Source organism: Gorilla gorilla, chromosome 13 (assembly GCF_029281585.2).
Source record: "Gorilla gorilla gorilla isolate KB3781 chromosome 13, NHGRI_mGorGor1-v2.1_pri, whole genome shotgun sequence".
Taxonomy (NCBI): Eukaryota; Metazoa; Chordata; class Mammalia; order Primates; family Hominidae; genus Gorilla; species Gorilla gorilla.
This window is the reverse complement of record NC_073237.2, coordinates 105,628,842-105,645,338: the sequence shown is the minus strand read 5'-3', so window position 1 is coordinate 105,645,338 and position 16,497 is coordinate 105,628,842. Positions and strand designations below refer to the sequence as shown.

The window sequence follows — 16,497 nt, the reverse complement described above, 5'->3', positions numbered from 1 at the left end:
TTGAAGTGTCCATTTAAGCAAAGGACAGGATCTGCATTTGGTATAGACTTTCCTGGATAAAAGCTAAGTGATGATGCTAACCTGTCCTTTATTTGAGAACCAGCTTCCCAGCAACAAAGGATCCCAGTGTCCATTTTCATCCAGTGACCAGGTGACTCACAGCTTCCCTGCCTCCTTGCCCACTGTTAGTTAAGAACTCGAAAATGAGGAACACCACAAGAGAATGCCTGCATCCCCCAGTTGATGGATTACAGCAGTGGCTACAAGAGACCACCAAAGGTCATGTCAAACTCAGATACCCGGTCCCTCAACTTCAGCATCCACCATCTTCACCAAAACCAGAAACCATCTTTGTTCTTCTGGCCCCTGTTTTTACTTTACTTACTCCTACATTGCCCATTATAGAAGATAGCCATTAATGTCAAAACAAGTGACTCACTGGCTCCTGTGATAATTATAAAAGGTGCATTTGGAAGGGCAGAGGTAGCTGAAAACTTTATAAGAGGTTTAAATTGACACCTGTAGAAATTAATGAGAGCAATTGTATCTTCAAGATTAGAACCCTTTAGACCGAGTCTCATTCTGTGGCCCAGGCAGGAGTGCAGCAGTGTGTGATCTTAGCTTACTGCAGCCTCTGCCTCCCACGTTCAAGTGATTCAAGTGATTCTCATGCCTTGGCTTCCTCAGTAGCTAGGATTATAGGCATGCGCCACCATGCCCAGCTAATTTTTGTATTTTAAGTAGAGATGGGGTTTCACCATGTTGGCCAAGTTAGTCTAGAACTCCTGGCCTCAAGGGATCTGCCCACCTTGACCACACAAAGTGCTGGGATTACAGGCATCAGCCACCATGCCTGGCCCAAAAGATTGCATTTTTAAAAACGGTTTTCCAAATAGTTTGTTGTTTTTGTTTGTTTGTTTGTTTGTTTGTTTTTTACGGAAAGAAAACATCAGTATAATGTGTATCTGGGATACACGGAGCAAACTGGAGGCTTTGGAATGACCGTGTGTGCAGCTTTTACATTTCAAGTGCCAGCAACCCAGCTAAAGGAAGTGCTGCCATAACTTACTGTTGTGTGTCTGTCTGAAAGGGCCCCTGCAAGAATACTTGTTAGGTTTGCCAGCAGTAGAATCTGCATCTGGGACTGTGTCTGGAAAGGGGCACTATGGAAGGTCCCAAAATTACTAGCAATGATTTCAATTCAGCAAACCTTTCTGGGAAGGTAGGTAGAGGCTCCAAGACCCCGCTAGGTGGTTTCTCTTGCCCTCTGCCTGGGTCAGATACAAAGGAAAAGGGGTGTCCTAGTGTGGGTGAGCTACCCGTGAGTAGTGAACTGTTAATTTGTCTACCAAGTGGTACTAAAACAACCTCTTGGGGTGGGCTCTTTGGGAAAAATGGGTTACCCTCAGCTTAGTTATAGGGCACTATGTCTAAGAAAGCTGAAATTGCTTTGAAATTCTCTTGGGCGTGTTTTATTCACATGGTTGGCACTCATTTTTGAAAGCAGCAGATCCCATTATTCCTTGACTTTACAAATTTTTATTGAGCACCTACTATGTGCCAGGCACAATGCTGGCCTGGGGTTTGTGGTAGTGAACAAATGAGATTCCTGCCCCCATAAAGATAATGCCGTAGTGGCTGATACAGCAAACAGCCATTTTGAAACTTGGTTCCTTGGAGTTGACTCTGGGTTTTTGTGGAGGGCTTGAAAGTCAGTCTGCTTCTGGCCTTTGCTGTCTCCTTACCCATGGTTTCCTTGATTCCCGGTCCCCCTTTTTTTTCCTGTCCTTTTCCCTTTTTCTTCCCCCTTCTTGGGTTCTCAGCCTTCAGGAATTCCCCTTTTTCTGTTCATAGAGTTGACGGAGTGCTTGCTTCCACTTGCTGGGCCTTGCCAGCATCCTCTGGTTAGAGCCAGTTGGGTGTGTGAAGCTCTCACCTGAGGGATGTGAGTAGGCTGCACACCTTTGGTTGAGTGAGGAGATTAGAGTCACCTGATGCCTTCTCTAATATTATAGTAGGTGACTTGTTCTAAGAAGAAATATTTAAGCCAAAAACCCATCCATCGCACCCCTACCACACTGGAGAGCATCTGCTCCCGCCATTCAAATTTTTTGTCTTTGGAGGCCAGAGCTGGTGATATTGATACTGTAATTTCAATACAGTTGTTCCTTAGCAACCCCTCTTAGCCGAACTTTTTATAATTTACCGTTAGCTTCAGAGCTTCTTATAACTATACTCTGATAGAATGAGAACAAAGCATTTTAGGACATAAAAATTAATAATTTTTCATAAAATTCAGTGGTTTTGTCATTTTGTATCCCTGTGATCCTGCTTCTCAGCCTCCTGGTGACTCCCATTCTAGCACAGAATCTAAGGGACCTGCAGCCAGGAGCTGTTGTCTCCCTCACACTCCTTCAGCCCAGGAATAACCAAAGCAAATTGTTGTTTTTCCGATGAATTGGAAAATGAAAAAAGAATGAAGATTCTCTTAAAAGCCATGTCTCATACTCTGGCCAATATCACAAAGCCTTAACTCATTCCATTCCATCCCTGACCCTTCCAGAAAGACATACCTGTGATTCCTACACTCACTTTCCACTCTGTCCCTCCCCCTTCTCAGAGCAGTGTTTCATAACCAGACTGCCAAGCAGCCCACAGGGCCTGGAGAAGAGTCGATAAATTTTAGGAACTTGAGGCCAGGCACAGTGGCTCACGGCTGTAATCCCAGCACTTTGGGAGGCCAAGACGGGTGGCTTGCTTGAGTGCAGAAGTTCAAGACCAGCTTAGGCAACATGGTGAAAACCAGTCTGTACTAAAAATACTAAAATTAGCTGGGCATGGTGGCACATGCCTGTATACAGATTCCAGCTACACGAGAGGCTGAGGCAGGAGAATCACTTTAACCCAGGAGGTGGAGGTTGCAGTGAGCCGAGATCACACCATTGCATTCCAGCCTAGGTAACAGAGTAAGATTCTGTCTCAAAAAAAAAAAAAATTAGGAACTTGAAAAAAAATATATATATATATGTAGAGAGAGAGACAGACAGACACACAGACAGACACACACACACAGGGTCTTCCTCTGTCTCCCAGGATGGAGTGCAGTGGCATGATCTTGGCTCACTGCAACCTCCACCTCCCAGGCTCAAGCAATCCTCCCACCTCAGCCTCCCAAGTAGCTGTGACTACAGGCATGTGCCACCACACTTGGCTAATTTTTATATTTTTAGTAGAGATGGGGTTTCACCATGTTACACAGCCTGGTCTCAAACTCCTGAGCTTAAGCTGTCCGCCCACCTCAGCCTCCCAAAGTGCTGGGATTACAGGCATGAGCCACTGTGCCCAGCCGAAAACCAACTCTTAACACTTAGGAAACTAAATGTTTAAATCCTGTTTCTACTAAGTTGCTTCAGTCCTATTCAGTGTTAGCCTTTGCAGACATAAATATGAGTGTGTTGTCAAACTTTCCAAAGGCCAAAACAACCTTAACTTTGATTTGTCCACCTAGCTTTTTGTAAAAATTTTGTGCTTTTTAATTTATAAATAGATTTCTTTTGTTGTATTTCTTTTTCTCACTTTAGTCATTTGAATTTAAAAATAACAATTCTCATTGCCATAATTCAGATAATTCAGAAATAACCAAAGTAAAATAGTCTCCTGACTCCTATCCTCTTCAGTTTCTTCCCTCAACTTTTTTTTTTTTTTAATTGAGATGGAGTCTCGCTCTGTTGCCCAGCCTGGAGTGCAGTGGCGCGATCTCAGCTTACTGCAAGCTCCGCCTCCCCTGTTCACGCCATTCTCCTGCCTCAGCCTCCCGAGTAGCTGGGACTACAGGCGCCTGCTGCCACGCCCAGCTAATTTTTTTGTATTTTTAGTAGAGACGGGGTTTCACCATGTTAGCCTGGATGGTCTCAATCTCCTGACCTCGTGATCTGCCCGCCTCAGCCTCCCAAAGTGCTGGGATTACAGGCATGAGCTGCCATGCCCGGCCAGTTTCTTCCTCTTTGTTATAATTTACAAACAACAATTTTTTATGTATCCTTCCATACTTGTTCCAGTGCTCATGCAGATATATCATATACACATGCATACACACACAAGATTGTGTCTTTACACATTATATACACTGTGTGTGTTGCTACTATATGATCATCATTGTATAAATTATTCAGTACCTTGTATTTAATAGATATCCTTCTAAATCTGTACTTTTGGTCTGTCGTATTCTTATTACTTGCACAGAATTTTCTGGTAAGACCGTACTATCGTTTAAGTCAACATTTCTTCACCTTTGGGGAATATCCAGGCTGCGTCTGGTTTTCTGAGAATAAATATTTTGCTGCAGAGAAACTTCCGTGACATGTATCTTTATGTATTTCTGTTGGATAAAGCCCAGAGTGTGCACATTTAAAAAATTTTAAACACTGCCTGGTCTGGCTTGGTGGCTCATGCCTGTAATCCCAGCACTTAGGGAGGCCAAGGCAGGTGGATCACTTGAGGTCAGGAGTTTGAGACCAGCCTGCCCAACATGGCGAGACCCTGTCTCTACTAAAAATACAAAAATTAGCCAGATGTGGTGGCACGTGCCTGTAGTCCCAACTACTCAGGAGGCTGAGGCATGAGAACCACTTGAGCCTTGGAGGCAGAGTTGCAGTGAGCTGAGATCGCACCACTGCAGCCCAGCCTGGGCAACATGTCTCGAAAAAAAAAAAAAATGTAAACACTGCCATAACACTTTTTAATATATGATTTATCTTACTAGGATTAATCTTAGTACTTTACAAATGTATCAACAGATCATTACTGCTGAGATACATTTAAAGTCTTATGGTAATTAAAGCCTTTTTCTGTAGCTGTGCTTTTCTGCTAGACCACCTCAAGTTGATTTTATTTACACTTTCATTGTTTGAAAAAAAATCTCGTTTTCCCACCAGGTTAGCTTTACTATGTTCACTTAATTGTATATTCACTTAATTGTTGATTATACTCACTTAATCAGTTAGAACTAAAATGCCATTTAGGTAAATTTAACTTAGGTGCCCGCCTTCTGCCAGAGTCAACCCAAAACCTCTAATAAATCATTAGTTTATTCCTAAAATGAACTCACAGAGTTTATTAGAGACTGCAGTTATTTAAGAAGTTGTTCAGCTGCCTGATGGTTATGAACTGAAACTGTAAAGGTAGTGAGTAGCTGAGCTCTTGGAGTGTTTGGAAATTCTAGACATTTGGCAAATGTATAAGATACAGCACCATTATTATGACCCAAACTCTCCGTGTTAATTATCTTCTGGGGAGTTCTGTGTAATTTATTTATTTAGTAAGAGAAAAAACAGACTAACAAGCCAGTTTACAAAACAATACAATTTGCAAAAACATAGAGGGAAAAATCCTTTTTACCGTCCCTATTCAAACTGCAAACACATCTTTATTAAGGATGTTGGCCACAATTTGGTGAATTTATCATACATCCCTGTAGGGCAACTTGGTTATATGTATCGAAACTCAAAAATCCTAGCACTTTCAGAGGCCGAGGTGTGTGGATCACCTGAGGTCAGGAGTTCAAGACCAGCCTGGCCAACATGATGAAACCGCGTCTCTACTAAAAATACAAAAATTAACCAGGTGTGGTGATGGATACCTATAATCCCAGCTACTCGGGAGGCTGAGGCAGGAGAATTGCTTGAACCCCAGGGGATGGAGGTTACAGTGAGCCGAGATTGCACCACTTCACTCCAGCCTGGGTGAAAGAGTGAAGCTCCATCTCAAAAAAAAGAAAAAAAAAGAAAAAAAAACCATTAAAAATATTATTTGGTATAGTAATTCTCTTCTTAGAAGTTTGAGTAAAAAAAATTTCAAAACAGCCTAATGAAAAAGTAAGATAAAAGTTAATAAAAATTATAGTAAACTAGATTATTGAGCCATTAAAGATCATATGTGTAAATAATATTTAATGACATGGGGAAATAGATACTATATAATAAGTAGGAGAAAGCAGCTTGAAAATTAGGGTAGTTATTTCCCAGAATACTCCATTAGATGCTGAGATTTTCCACGGCCAAATTAGCTTGAGATATGTTTAGCTGATCAGAATTTAACAAATGTATGCATTATGCATTGCAGGACTTGTCTTGTTAGAGATTCATAGAACATAAAATAAATATTTTCCAAATGTCTTGACTTTGAAACTTTTTCTAAGGAATACTTACTATCTTCTTTTAGGACACTTAGGTTGAGTAGAACATAGCATAAGAAGTGCCAGTATAGCCGGGTGCGGTGACTCATGCCTGTAATCCCAGCACTTTGGGAGGTCCAGGCGGGCAGATCGGTTGAGGTCAGGAGTTTGAGACCAGCCTGGCCAGCATGAGCAAACCCTGTCTCTACTAAAAATACAAAAATTAGCCAGGCATGGTGATGCACACCTGTAGTCCCAGCTACTCGGAAGGCTGAGGCACGAGAATCACTTGAACCTGGGAGGTGGACGTTACGGTGAGCCGAGATCACGTCACTGCACTCCAGCCTGGGCAACAAAGAGAGACCCTGTCTCAGGAAGAGAAAAAAAAGTGCCAGTATGTTGTTCAGTCTCATTTTTTGCTTTTAAAAACATAGTATATAAATGTATTATGCGTTTACATATATGTGTTTCTGTTCATTTGTGTTCATGTAGGCACAGAAAAAATAAGCTGGAGAAAATATACAAAAAGCTCATCTCAGAGTTGTGAAATTGCTGATAATTTTTTTCTTTATATTAGTCTGAATTTCCCAAATTTTCCGCAAAAAAAAAATCACTTCCAACACTGAAAACACTGTGTTTTTAAATTCCCATAGAGTTAATAAAAACCACCGGTGAGAAAGGATTAAAGGGAAAAAACGGTCATATAGAAAAGAAAACATAAGCCTTGGAGTCAGATCTGAGTTCTTGTTTGTGATCTCAAACAAAGCATTGAACTTGCAAAATAAGAATACAATTAATATCTCTTACAGGGCTGTTGTGAAAATCACATCAGATACCGTACAAACATGTCTAATACATGACTTTAGATATGCAAAGATTGTGTTGTTTGAGATTTTTCGTAGTGATTACATGTGTAGGGAAGTACCTCTGTAACTGAAATTTACTATATATTGGGATAAATGTTTTTCCTATGGAAATAGACTTCTGAAATGATGAATGAAATGCTCTCGTTCTTAAAGGAAGGGTGTGGTTCACTACATTGAACTGAAGGGAAATGATTCTAGACTAATTTAGATGATTTCCATTTAATTTTGAGCCATAATTCTTCCCCCCCTCCCCCACATCTAGTTGCTTTTAGCTCTTGTCAAATAGTTGTCATAAAGACAAGGTTTCACTTACCATGCTCCATTACCTGAGACCCAGACCCTTCCTATGGCATTTTTTCAAATTAAAAAAAAAATTATTAAAGAGTTTAGTCAGTTTCTCATGGAACTGTAGAATTTCTTATTGGGAAGATTTTCTTTTAGTATATAACACATAATCACTTTAAAATGTTAAGATTTTGGTACTGTGAATGATAAAGTATGTTTTCACACTTTCTTCATCTGATTTTTGCAATGCTTGCTTTTTTCTCTATTTCTCACATAGCAACTCTACAGAAAAAAGCCAGGTTTGGCCATCACGTTTGCAAAGCTGCCTCAAAATTTGGACAAAAACCGATATAAAGATGTGCTGCCTTGTGAGTATCCAGCATGAATGCCTCCTTCCCCCCTACACTGAGATAATGTTTCCCTTTTTAAAACAGATTGTCTGGTATTCTGGAACGATTTTCAGTGTGTCTGTAAACACCACCGTCTTTATTGCAGCCATTTCAGACTCGGAACAGTTGGGGAATAGTGTTTATGCTAATGAGGCAGAGCTGCAGATGGGGCTGGGAACTGAACTCTGGTTTACTTGGTATGATAAAAATAATGCTCGGAATAATCGGTAAATTTTTCTCTTCCCCACAGATGACACCACCCGGGTATTATTGCAGGGAAATGAAGATTATATTAACGCAAGTTACGTGAACGTAAGTTAGGAATCTGGATGATGCTAAAGAGCACATTCACCACTGTCGCAACGATGATGAGGGCCTGTGTGGGGCTTTGCAGTTGACACAGTGCTTTCCCGTTCACCACCGCATTTCAGCACCACAACAGCCATGGGAGGGAAGGCAGAATAGTCTCATTTTACAGAGGAGAAAACTAAGGTTCGGAGAGTTAAAATAATTTGAAAAGTCACAAAGCTAACAGAAGATGGGACCAGACTTGTTCTGTGTTTCTAATTCAGTCATCCACATGCCCCTGTACTGAGTGGCTTCCATTCAGGTGTTTGTTTTTGCCAGTGATGAAACTGTCTGTTTCTCTCCATGTAATGAGTGTCATCCTGCCTTAAAAAAAAAATGATAAAAATAAAACCTCCTCTGTACATATAAGCCAAAAAGAAAAAGTGGAATGTTTCACATGTTATGGGAAAAGCACTTATTTTCTCTCTAAAAACGCATCTTCTCTCTAAAATTGCATCTTGGGCAACTTACTTGGCCTCTCTAGACTTCCATTCCTTCTTTTTTTTTATTTTATTATTATTATACTTTAAGTTTTAGGGTACATGTGCACAATGTGCAGGTTAGTTACATATGTATACATGTGCCATGCTGGTGTGCTGCACCCATTAACTCGACATTTAGCATTAGGTATATCTCCTAATGCTATCTGAACCTGGGGTCAGACTTTCTGTAGCCAACCAGATAGTAATATGTGATCTTTGCATTTGAAATGTAACCACTTAAAAAGATTAAAAGCCGCTCTTAGCTTGCAAGGTGGCACACAGATTTGGCCTTCAGGCGATATGTGGTCTGCCAACTCCTAAATAGACAGATGATTTCTCAGATTAAGTTCTCAAGTTATAGCAAAGTGTCAAGAAATGCCCTAATAAAAACTGGTCTCATCAGTGATTCCACCTGTTCCAAAGCATCTGTGGGATTCATTGACCCTCACTTCAACATTCCCAGTGTCTTAAAAGCAGAGCATCAGAAACATTAGGGGCAGCAATACCATAAAGACCAGTCTTTTCATATAATCCCAGGACTGAGGAAGCCATTTATCCAAGCACCAGCCAAACCATGAATTAGAAGCCTTCCTTTACCTTGCTCACCTGAGAGTGAGTGAATCCCAGTGCCAGCCCAAAGCTCAACAGGTTCTGAGTGTTCTTTCGTCAAAAGGACTCAGTCCAGAGGGCAAAAAGGAAACATGGAGCAGGAATATTTCTACCTGAAACATTCATTTCAAAAAATTTCAACATTTAATGTCAAGATTGACCAACTTCATGATACAAGCATTGGAAGCCATGCAGAAAGCAAAGTGCAACAGGAATTGGTGGTGTAAACCTGTACGATTTATGCTTTAAATAAACGTAAATAGATTTTGATAGAAAACCCTGCATAGGGAAAGACTTAGGGGTAGGATTGGTACATACGGCTGAAAATGCAGATAGCCAATATTGATTATATTTAGGATAGAGCAATGAAAGTCATTTAAACTCTTCTGCCGTCTCACAGATAGATTTCTGATTTTTGCCTACTGAGTACCACACACTTTTATCTTAAAGATCTAATGCTGGTGGTTGTCAGATATTTTTCAAGAAGTTTTAGAAATAACTTGTTTGATTTTCCTTATTGGCTGTGAATTGATAAAGAGATAATTTTTCTGGTGCAATATCAATTAGCAAGTAGAAGAGTTTAAAATCCAGTTCCCTGTGCACCCTGGGGCAGCAACAGATTCTAATACTTTACCAATTTCTTACCAGATGGAAATTCCTGCTGCTAACCTTGTGAACAAGTACATCGCCACTCAGGGGCCCCTGCCACATACCTGTGCACAGTTTTGGCAGGTTGTCTGGGATCAGAAGTTGTCACTCATTGTCATGTTGACGACTCTCACAGAACGAGGGCGGGTAAGTAGCTTGATTTCTAATTCAGATGTGTGCAGTGTCACACCCTACTCTGTGTAACACAAATCTCAGCGCTGAGAAGGGTCTTCAGTGTCTCCTGGTCCAGCCCGTATGTGACTCTAAGTCTCCTCTACAGAGCAACCAATATACACCCCTAGTGACGGGAAGCTCAGCCCTCCTCCTCCCCAGTCCCAGCTTGGATCCATTACAGCAAGCCAGAAGGCACTTCCCCTAGCCTTACTTCATGTGCCCCAAAACCCCTGCAGTGACGTGGCCTTGCCCATTCAGGACAAGTGCTGGTCCTGAAAGAGCAGTGTGTGTGCCAGGTTAACAGTGGCCTTTGTAAAAAGGAGAAATTATATCACTGTGCCATTTTCCATAGAATCCACTTGGGCAGCTCAGCGCTGTCCCTGTCTTGTCTGTCTGCCCTTCTCTTCCCTGTAAAGTTGACTCTGCCTTTTCAGCAGGAAGGTCATTCTTCTCCTCAGAGAAAAGGGAGCCCCCCCGCCCAGCAATGGTCTCTTGTCTTAGGTCTGATAACCCTAAGGGTTGGTTGCCCTGGATAGCAGCCCCCTTCTTTCCCTCATTCTGCTTTTTCCAGCTTGGGAGAAAAGGCCCTTTCTGTGATCCAGGAGACCTCAGCTTCCTCCAGCCACTCCTATGGCTGCTGTCCGCCAGCTCCGTGCTGCTGACAGCCCCTCTTTTTTGTTGATGTCCACTCTGCACCTGAGCTCATTTGAGGTCTCCATTGTGACCTGGAGGGTTTGTTTCCCAGCCCTTTCTTTCTCACTGAAGCTATTCCAGCTGCTTTGTCAGTTTCCTGCATTAGAGATTCCCATCTCCTCTGAGGTCTAGCATTCCCTTCACTATCTCTGGCCCTGGAACTTAACCTCCCCTGTTTATCCATTGGTAGAAACCTGTTCTTCAGAAATCCAGGGTGCATGTTTCCTCCCTCTTCTGTTGCAAACTCTTGGATGACAGGATGACCTCAGCCCTTTATCCTGAAGGCCCTAACCTGTCCGCATCACCACCCACCAGTTCTTCCAGATTAGGAGTCCATCACTCCAGGCAGCAGCTTTGCCCCTTTCTCCGAGAGATGAAACTTTCAGCATCTCCCATTTGTTTTCTCCCATACTATGCATTTAGTAGAGTGGGACTCCCAGCAGGTGTGCAGCTGGCTGGAGTCCACCCCCGCTCCCCAGCCTCGCTGTGCTACTCTCAGGTCTGCAAGTGCAGAGAGCCTTCTTTGAAGCCTCATATCCCCAGCGGTCAGTAGGACACTCCCCCACGAGATACTTGATTTCTCCCTTTTTAAATTCCCACCCAAAATGTTTTTCTTTGTGCTCTCCCTTGAGGCTCATGGGTTTCTTCTTAGAAACATTGCAATTGAATAAGTTATTCTCCCTCACTTTCCATCAGAGATGTTTCTTTTGGAGAGAAATATCATTTTTTGCAACTACACGTGAATAATACAGGTACTCTTCCTGGCCCACTGGCGGTCAGAGGCAGGGGCTTTGGGGTCAGAGGAGGCGTTTGAGTTCTGGCACCACCGCTTTCCACTGTTTAACCTTGCACAGGGCTCTAAGCCTCAGTTTCCTCATCACTAGAAAGGAGGTGGTAATGCCTGTCTTTTGGGATTGTTTTGAGAATTAAGAATGAGCTACCCTGGACTGGCTGCCTCATCCAGTAGTGGGTGCTCCACGTGGCATAGTGAGTCAGGATCCTGGCCTCCTTGTCTCACAGGGCCAGAGGCAGATAGGTTTGCTGCTCTGGGCAACATTAGGGGCCCCTGGGTTGCCATGAGGATCATGTGAGGTGACAGGAAGAGGTTTGAGGCAGCACAAAGCTCTATAATCCCCCTTGCTCTTGTTATCTGTTAAACACACTGTTTGGTGAAATGCACACTTAGGCAACGAGGCTCTTCGGCAGAGAACTGATCTCTGAGTCAGGCTTCATCAGGCCCTCTGGTTGGTTCAGCAAATGGATCTATGCACTGATTCCTTCCACCTCCTGAACCCAGACCCATCTGCTCATTTGTTGATAGGACACATCTACCTGAGTGTCCTCACATACAAGGTGCCTGAAGCTGAAGCTGTCAGCCATGCACCTGCACCCAGGTGGTCCACGCCCTGAGCTCACCAGTCTGGCCAGTGGCACCCATCTGCCCAGTCACCCGAGCCAGGAACCTGGAATCGGTCTTACCCCTCCCTTCTCTTCACTTCCCACATCCACTCACCACGGTCTGCCGCTGCCAGTCTCCCCTCTCTGTCCCCCAAACCCTCACCTTCTCTCAGAGCTTTTGCATTTCTCTTCCAGGAGCAGCAGCAGCAGCCTCCTTAGTGGCTTCCTGGCCTAGAGGCTCCCCCAGCCCCGGTCTTGTCCATCCCTTGGCACAGCTTTCAGCGATACCTTTCCAGAGGGTTGCCTGGTCCTGTCATTTCCCTGCTCAAACTCTCTGGTGGCTTCTCAGGTGCACCACGTAAAGTCTCACCTTGAGACTGGTACCTTCTGTGCAGGTGTATTGTACTGTCTGTCGTTCCCTGGGTACCTCATGTGCCTCTTTACCTCTTGACCATGTGTGTCCCATTCCCTCTGCCTGAATGATCCATCCTTGCCTTGCCAACCTGATGAAGACCCTCGCCCTTCAATACTGAGATCTCCATCCCCTCTCTCCAGGACATTACCTCCTCCTCCCGTGTGAGCCGCCTGTGTCTCTGACTTCCCTCTTTCTTTTCTTTTCACCACATTCCCCCAACACCGATTCGAGAGCACCTTGAGGACAGTGCCACATCGTGTCTCATTCATCTCTGCATCCTCAGGGATGTTTATTAACTAAGTGAGCAAGAAAGCAAGCTTTTCACCATGAAGCCTTCTAAATTTGGCCCATGACTCCCACTAAACCCTATCTGGTCCATCTTCCTGAGATAGTGCTCTCTCTCCTTCTTTGGCATGTTATCCATCGTTAGAAACCTGTTCTTCTGAAATCCAGGGTGCATATTTCCTCCCTCTCCTGTTACAAACCCTTGGATGACCAGATGACCCGAGCCCTTTATCCCTAAGTTCCTATCTCATCTTCATCACTACCCACCAGTTCTTCTGGATTAGGAGTCGGTCACTCCAAGTGAGCAGGTTTATCCCTTTCTCTGAGAGCTGAAATTTTCAGTATGTCCCATTTGTGTTCACCCATATCATGCATTTAGTAGAGCAGGACTCACAGCAGACATATGGCTTGTCTTCCACCCAGCTTGTGGCTTGTTTCCTCTGGTCCAGAAAGACACATCCTTTCAGAAACCATCTCCCTGGTCAGCTTTCCCTTCCTGAAGCCTCTTCTCGAAACCACACCTGGGGACTGGAAATGAGAAACAGGCCCCACTCAGGCTTGTGAATCCTTGAGGACAGGGCATTCTGAGTTCTTCTGGCAGCATCTGCCCAGGGTCTCGTCCCCAGCAGCATGTTGCCAGCCTCCTAGCTTCAGTGATCTTCGTTGTCCATTGACGACTTCTCCAGAAGTGCTTCTTCTATGTTCAGCTTTGCATATGTTACTGTTTAATTTAACCACAGCCCTAAGAAGGTGCATTTTCTTGTCATTCCAGAGTATTACCAGCCTAGCTAAGGGTTCACAGGCCTGTTGTGACATTCCAGCTCTGCCCCAGTTCCTCTCTCTGTGATCTGACACACATTGATTCATTCTCTGAGCCTCAGTTTACTCATATACAAAACAGAGACAATCATAGTACCTACCTCATAGGGTTGTTTTGAAGCCAAGGTAAAGCCATGTTCATGAAAGGCACAATTCAATGCTTAGCATCTACCGTTCTGAAGATATTAAGCTTCAGAATCATCGCCCCTCGCTGCAGCAGCATTAATGTAGAGACTGAGGCTCAAAGAAGTTAAGTAATTTGCCCGAGATCACTAACCAAATATGTTTAGTAGAATTTATTAACCAGGGTTGAAACTCAGGATCTCCACAGACTTGTTCTTTCCACTACACCCCCAGTTTTTCCAGATCCAAATTGAACTGCAATCTGTATTTGGTCAGAAGTAAAGAGAGAGTCTAGTACTGCTCAGATTCACTGTGGAATAAGGGGAGCCTCTCTGGCAGTACAGATATTGGTAGTTCTGCCTTGCATGGGTTGATCTTGTCAGAGAATATCTTCCCTGCAATTACCCTGTGGGCAGGACCGTTGGGAGCTTACAGGGCAGGGATTTATCCTTCCTATGAAGATGAGGAGGTGAGAGAGGGCTTGTGTCTGTCAACTCTGCCTTGGGCCCTACAGCCCTTAACCTGTCATGTCTAAGCAAAGTCACAGAATGGCTACTAACCAAAATTACCCATGTTTAAGGTTTCCAAGTAAATTCTTAACGCCAGTTTTCCAGCGGCATAGTTTAGTTTCAAGTATTCACTGTGAAATTTGAAAGTAAGAATAGAGAGGCTGTTTACCAACAAATTACATATGTCTTATGGTTATACCACTTTTCCACCATGAACAAATGTAATTTTTACTTAAGTTGCTATAACCACATATAGGCTCAGGGGAAAATGCTTGTTTAATGACTTAGGATTTAACTGACAGAAGGATCTATGATGGGATGGACAGCCTAGCCCTGAAGTTTGCTTAGAAGCCAGAGGCAGGTGCTAAGATGGCTTACAGGACAAGTTGCAGATTTTAGAAGCAGGGATAGAAATCGGGGAGGGTTGTGGGATCAGCCCGTCTGTGCGGACAGCGCAGCCATATTGAGAGACACTGGGGTGCCATAGGAAGAGTGCTGGACTGCATCACTGCGGCCTCATGGCCTTGGGCAAGTCACTTAATCCCGAGTAGCCCTGGATTCCTTTTCTGCTGTGTGGGATATCACCTCTTTAGGGCATCACCTAAGAAAGCCTTCAAGGGCTTCAGAGACGCTGCTCCAGTGAGAAAGGTATTCATCTCGATTTGTGAGTACCTTAATCTGGGTTTTTGTGGAAACTCATCACTCTTACTCAAGCTGGTATGTAACCCATGACAGCAACAGAAGTCATGGCCACCCCAGCCTGCCCCCCACAGTGGCTAAGTACTGCACACCCATGCCGGCCGCCTCACCAGCGTTGAGGCAGGAGCCATCTCCGTCTTCCCGGTGGAAAACATGAAAATCAGAGAGGTTAAGCAACTGTTTCGACATCATCTGGCTGACAAATGGAGGAGGAAAGGATCCCAGCGGAGTTGTGTGTGACACCAGATGTGTGCCCTTAACTGCTGTGCCTGGAGGCCTCCCCCTCAAAAGGGTGGGGAGAATGGTGGAGGAGGGGTGCAGGAGGAGGGGCCGTTGGAGGCGGGGAGGGGCCTGAGGGGCTGGGGTCTGGGAGGGTAGAGAGGTTGCTCACAGGCTAAGGTCCTGCATCTGAGGCCACTGGTGCTCTTCCAGCGAGTGGCCCCTGGTGATGAAGACGCTGCGTCCTCCTCCTCCAGGCTGCAGCCTGGGGCTGAGCGGAGACCTGTGGCCTGGTCCCTGGCAGGCTGCCCCCACCCCGCCCTGAGAAACAGCTGATGGACTTGGCTGAGTTAGTTTTCTCCCATCAGTGCTCTCGGGTGTGCATGAGAGGATGCCTAACTCGTCCACCTGTCCAGGGTTAACTGCTTGCAGGGACACCCCACAGAGGGGGCTCACTCACTCTCGGTGGTTCCTTACAGACCAAATGTCACCAGTACTGGCCGGATCCCCCCGAGGTCATGGACCACGGCGGCTTTCACATCCAGTGTCAGTCAGAGGACTGCACCATTGCCTATGTGTCCCGAGAAATGCTGGTCACAAACACCCAGGTGAGCCGCAGCCTGAGGGGCACGGTGGAGGGGCAGGTGCTGAATCAGCGGCCACTGTCATCCCAGGTGGTCATGCTTCTAGGTGTGCCCTCTGTTTCCACCTGGCAAGCGTGTCAGTAAGTGCGCAAGACTGCCCGTCAAAGAGCCAGGGCCCAGAGTTCACAGTGGCCCTAGTCACAACAGGCACGAGGTGCAAACAGCCCAGTGTCCATCGATGGAGGAATGGATAAACAGCACGTGGTCTGTCCATACAATGGAATATGATTCAGCCTTTAAAAGGAAGGAGATTCTGACCCCTGCTACAACACTGGGGAACCTTGAGCATATTATCCTAAGTGAAATAAGCCAGACATAGAAAGACACATACTGTAGGATTCAACTTCTGTGAAGTGCCTAGAGTCGTCCAATTCATAGAGACAGAAAGTAGAACGGTGGTTGCCAAGGGCTTGGGGAAGGAGGAGAAAGGACATCTATGAACATTTTGCCATATGGCATAATGGGTGCAGGGTTTATGTTTGCGGGATATTTTAAAGTTCTGGAAATAGGTAGTGCTGATGGCTCTACAACATTGCGAGTATTCTCAATGCCGCTGAACTGTACATTTAAATGTGGTTGCAGTGGTAAGCCTCATGTTAGTATATTTTGCCACAGTTGAAAAAAAAAAAAAAACAGTCAGCATGTGTGGCCTCTAATGGCAAGTACCATAGCAGCAAATGGAGGAGATCACTGGGCAGACGTGATCAAGGAAGGTAGCCC

At 44.5% G+C, this 16,497-nt stretch overlaps 1 protein-coding gene across 6 annotated transcripts in view; it reads left to right on the top strand.

Moving 5' to 3' along the window:
* Positions 1 to 16,497, top strand: part of PTPN3 (protein tyrosine phosphatase non-receptor type 3) — a 120,097-nt gene that overhangs the window by 99,180 nt on the left and 4,420 nt on the right. For all 6 annotated transcript variants that reach the window (XM_019033544.4, XM_004048422.5, XM_019033543.4 and 3 more), the window contains 4 exons: positions 7,601 to 7,691; positions 7,963 to 8,024; positions 9,800 to 9,946; positions 15,613 to 15,741. In XM_019033544.4, the coding sequence (XP_018889089.1) occupies positions 7,601 to 7,691; positions 7,963 to 8,024; positions 9,800 to 9,946; positions 15,613 to 15,741 (429 nt within the window). The remainder of the gene's footprint in view (positions 1 to 7,600; positions 7,692 to 7,962; positions 8,025 to 9,799; positions 9,947 to 15,612; positions 15,742 to 16,497) is intronic.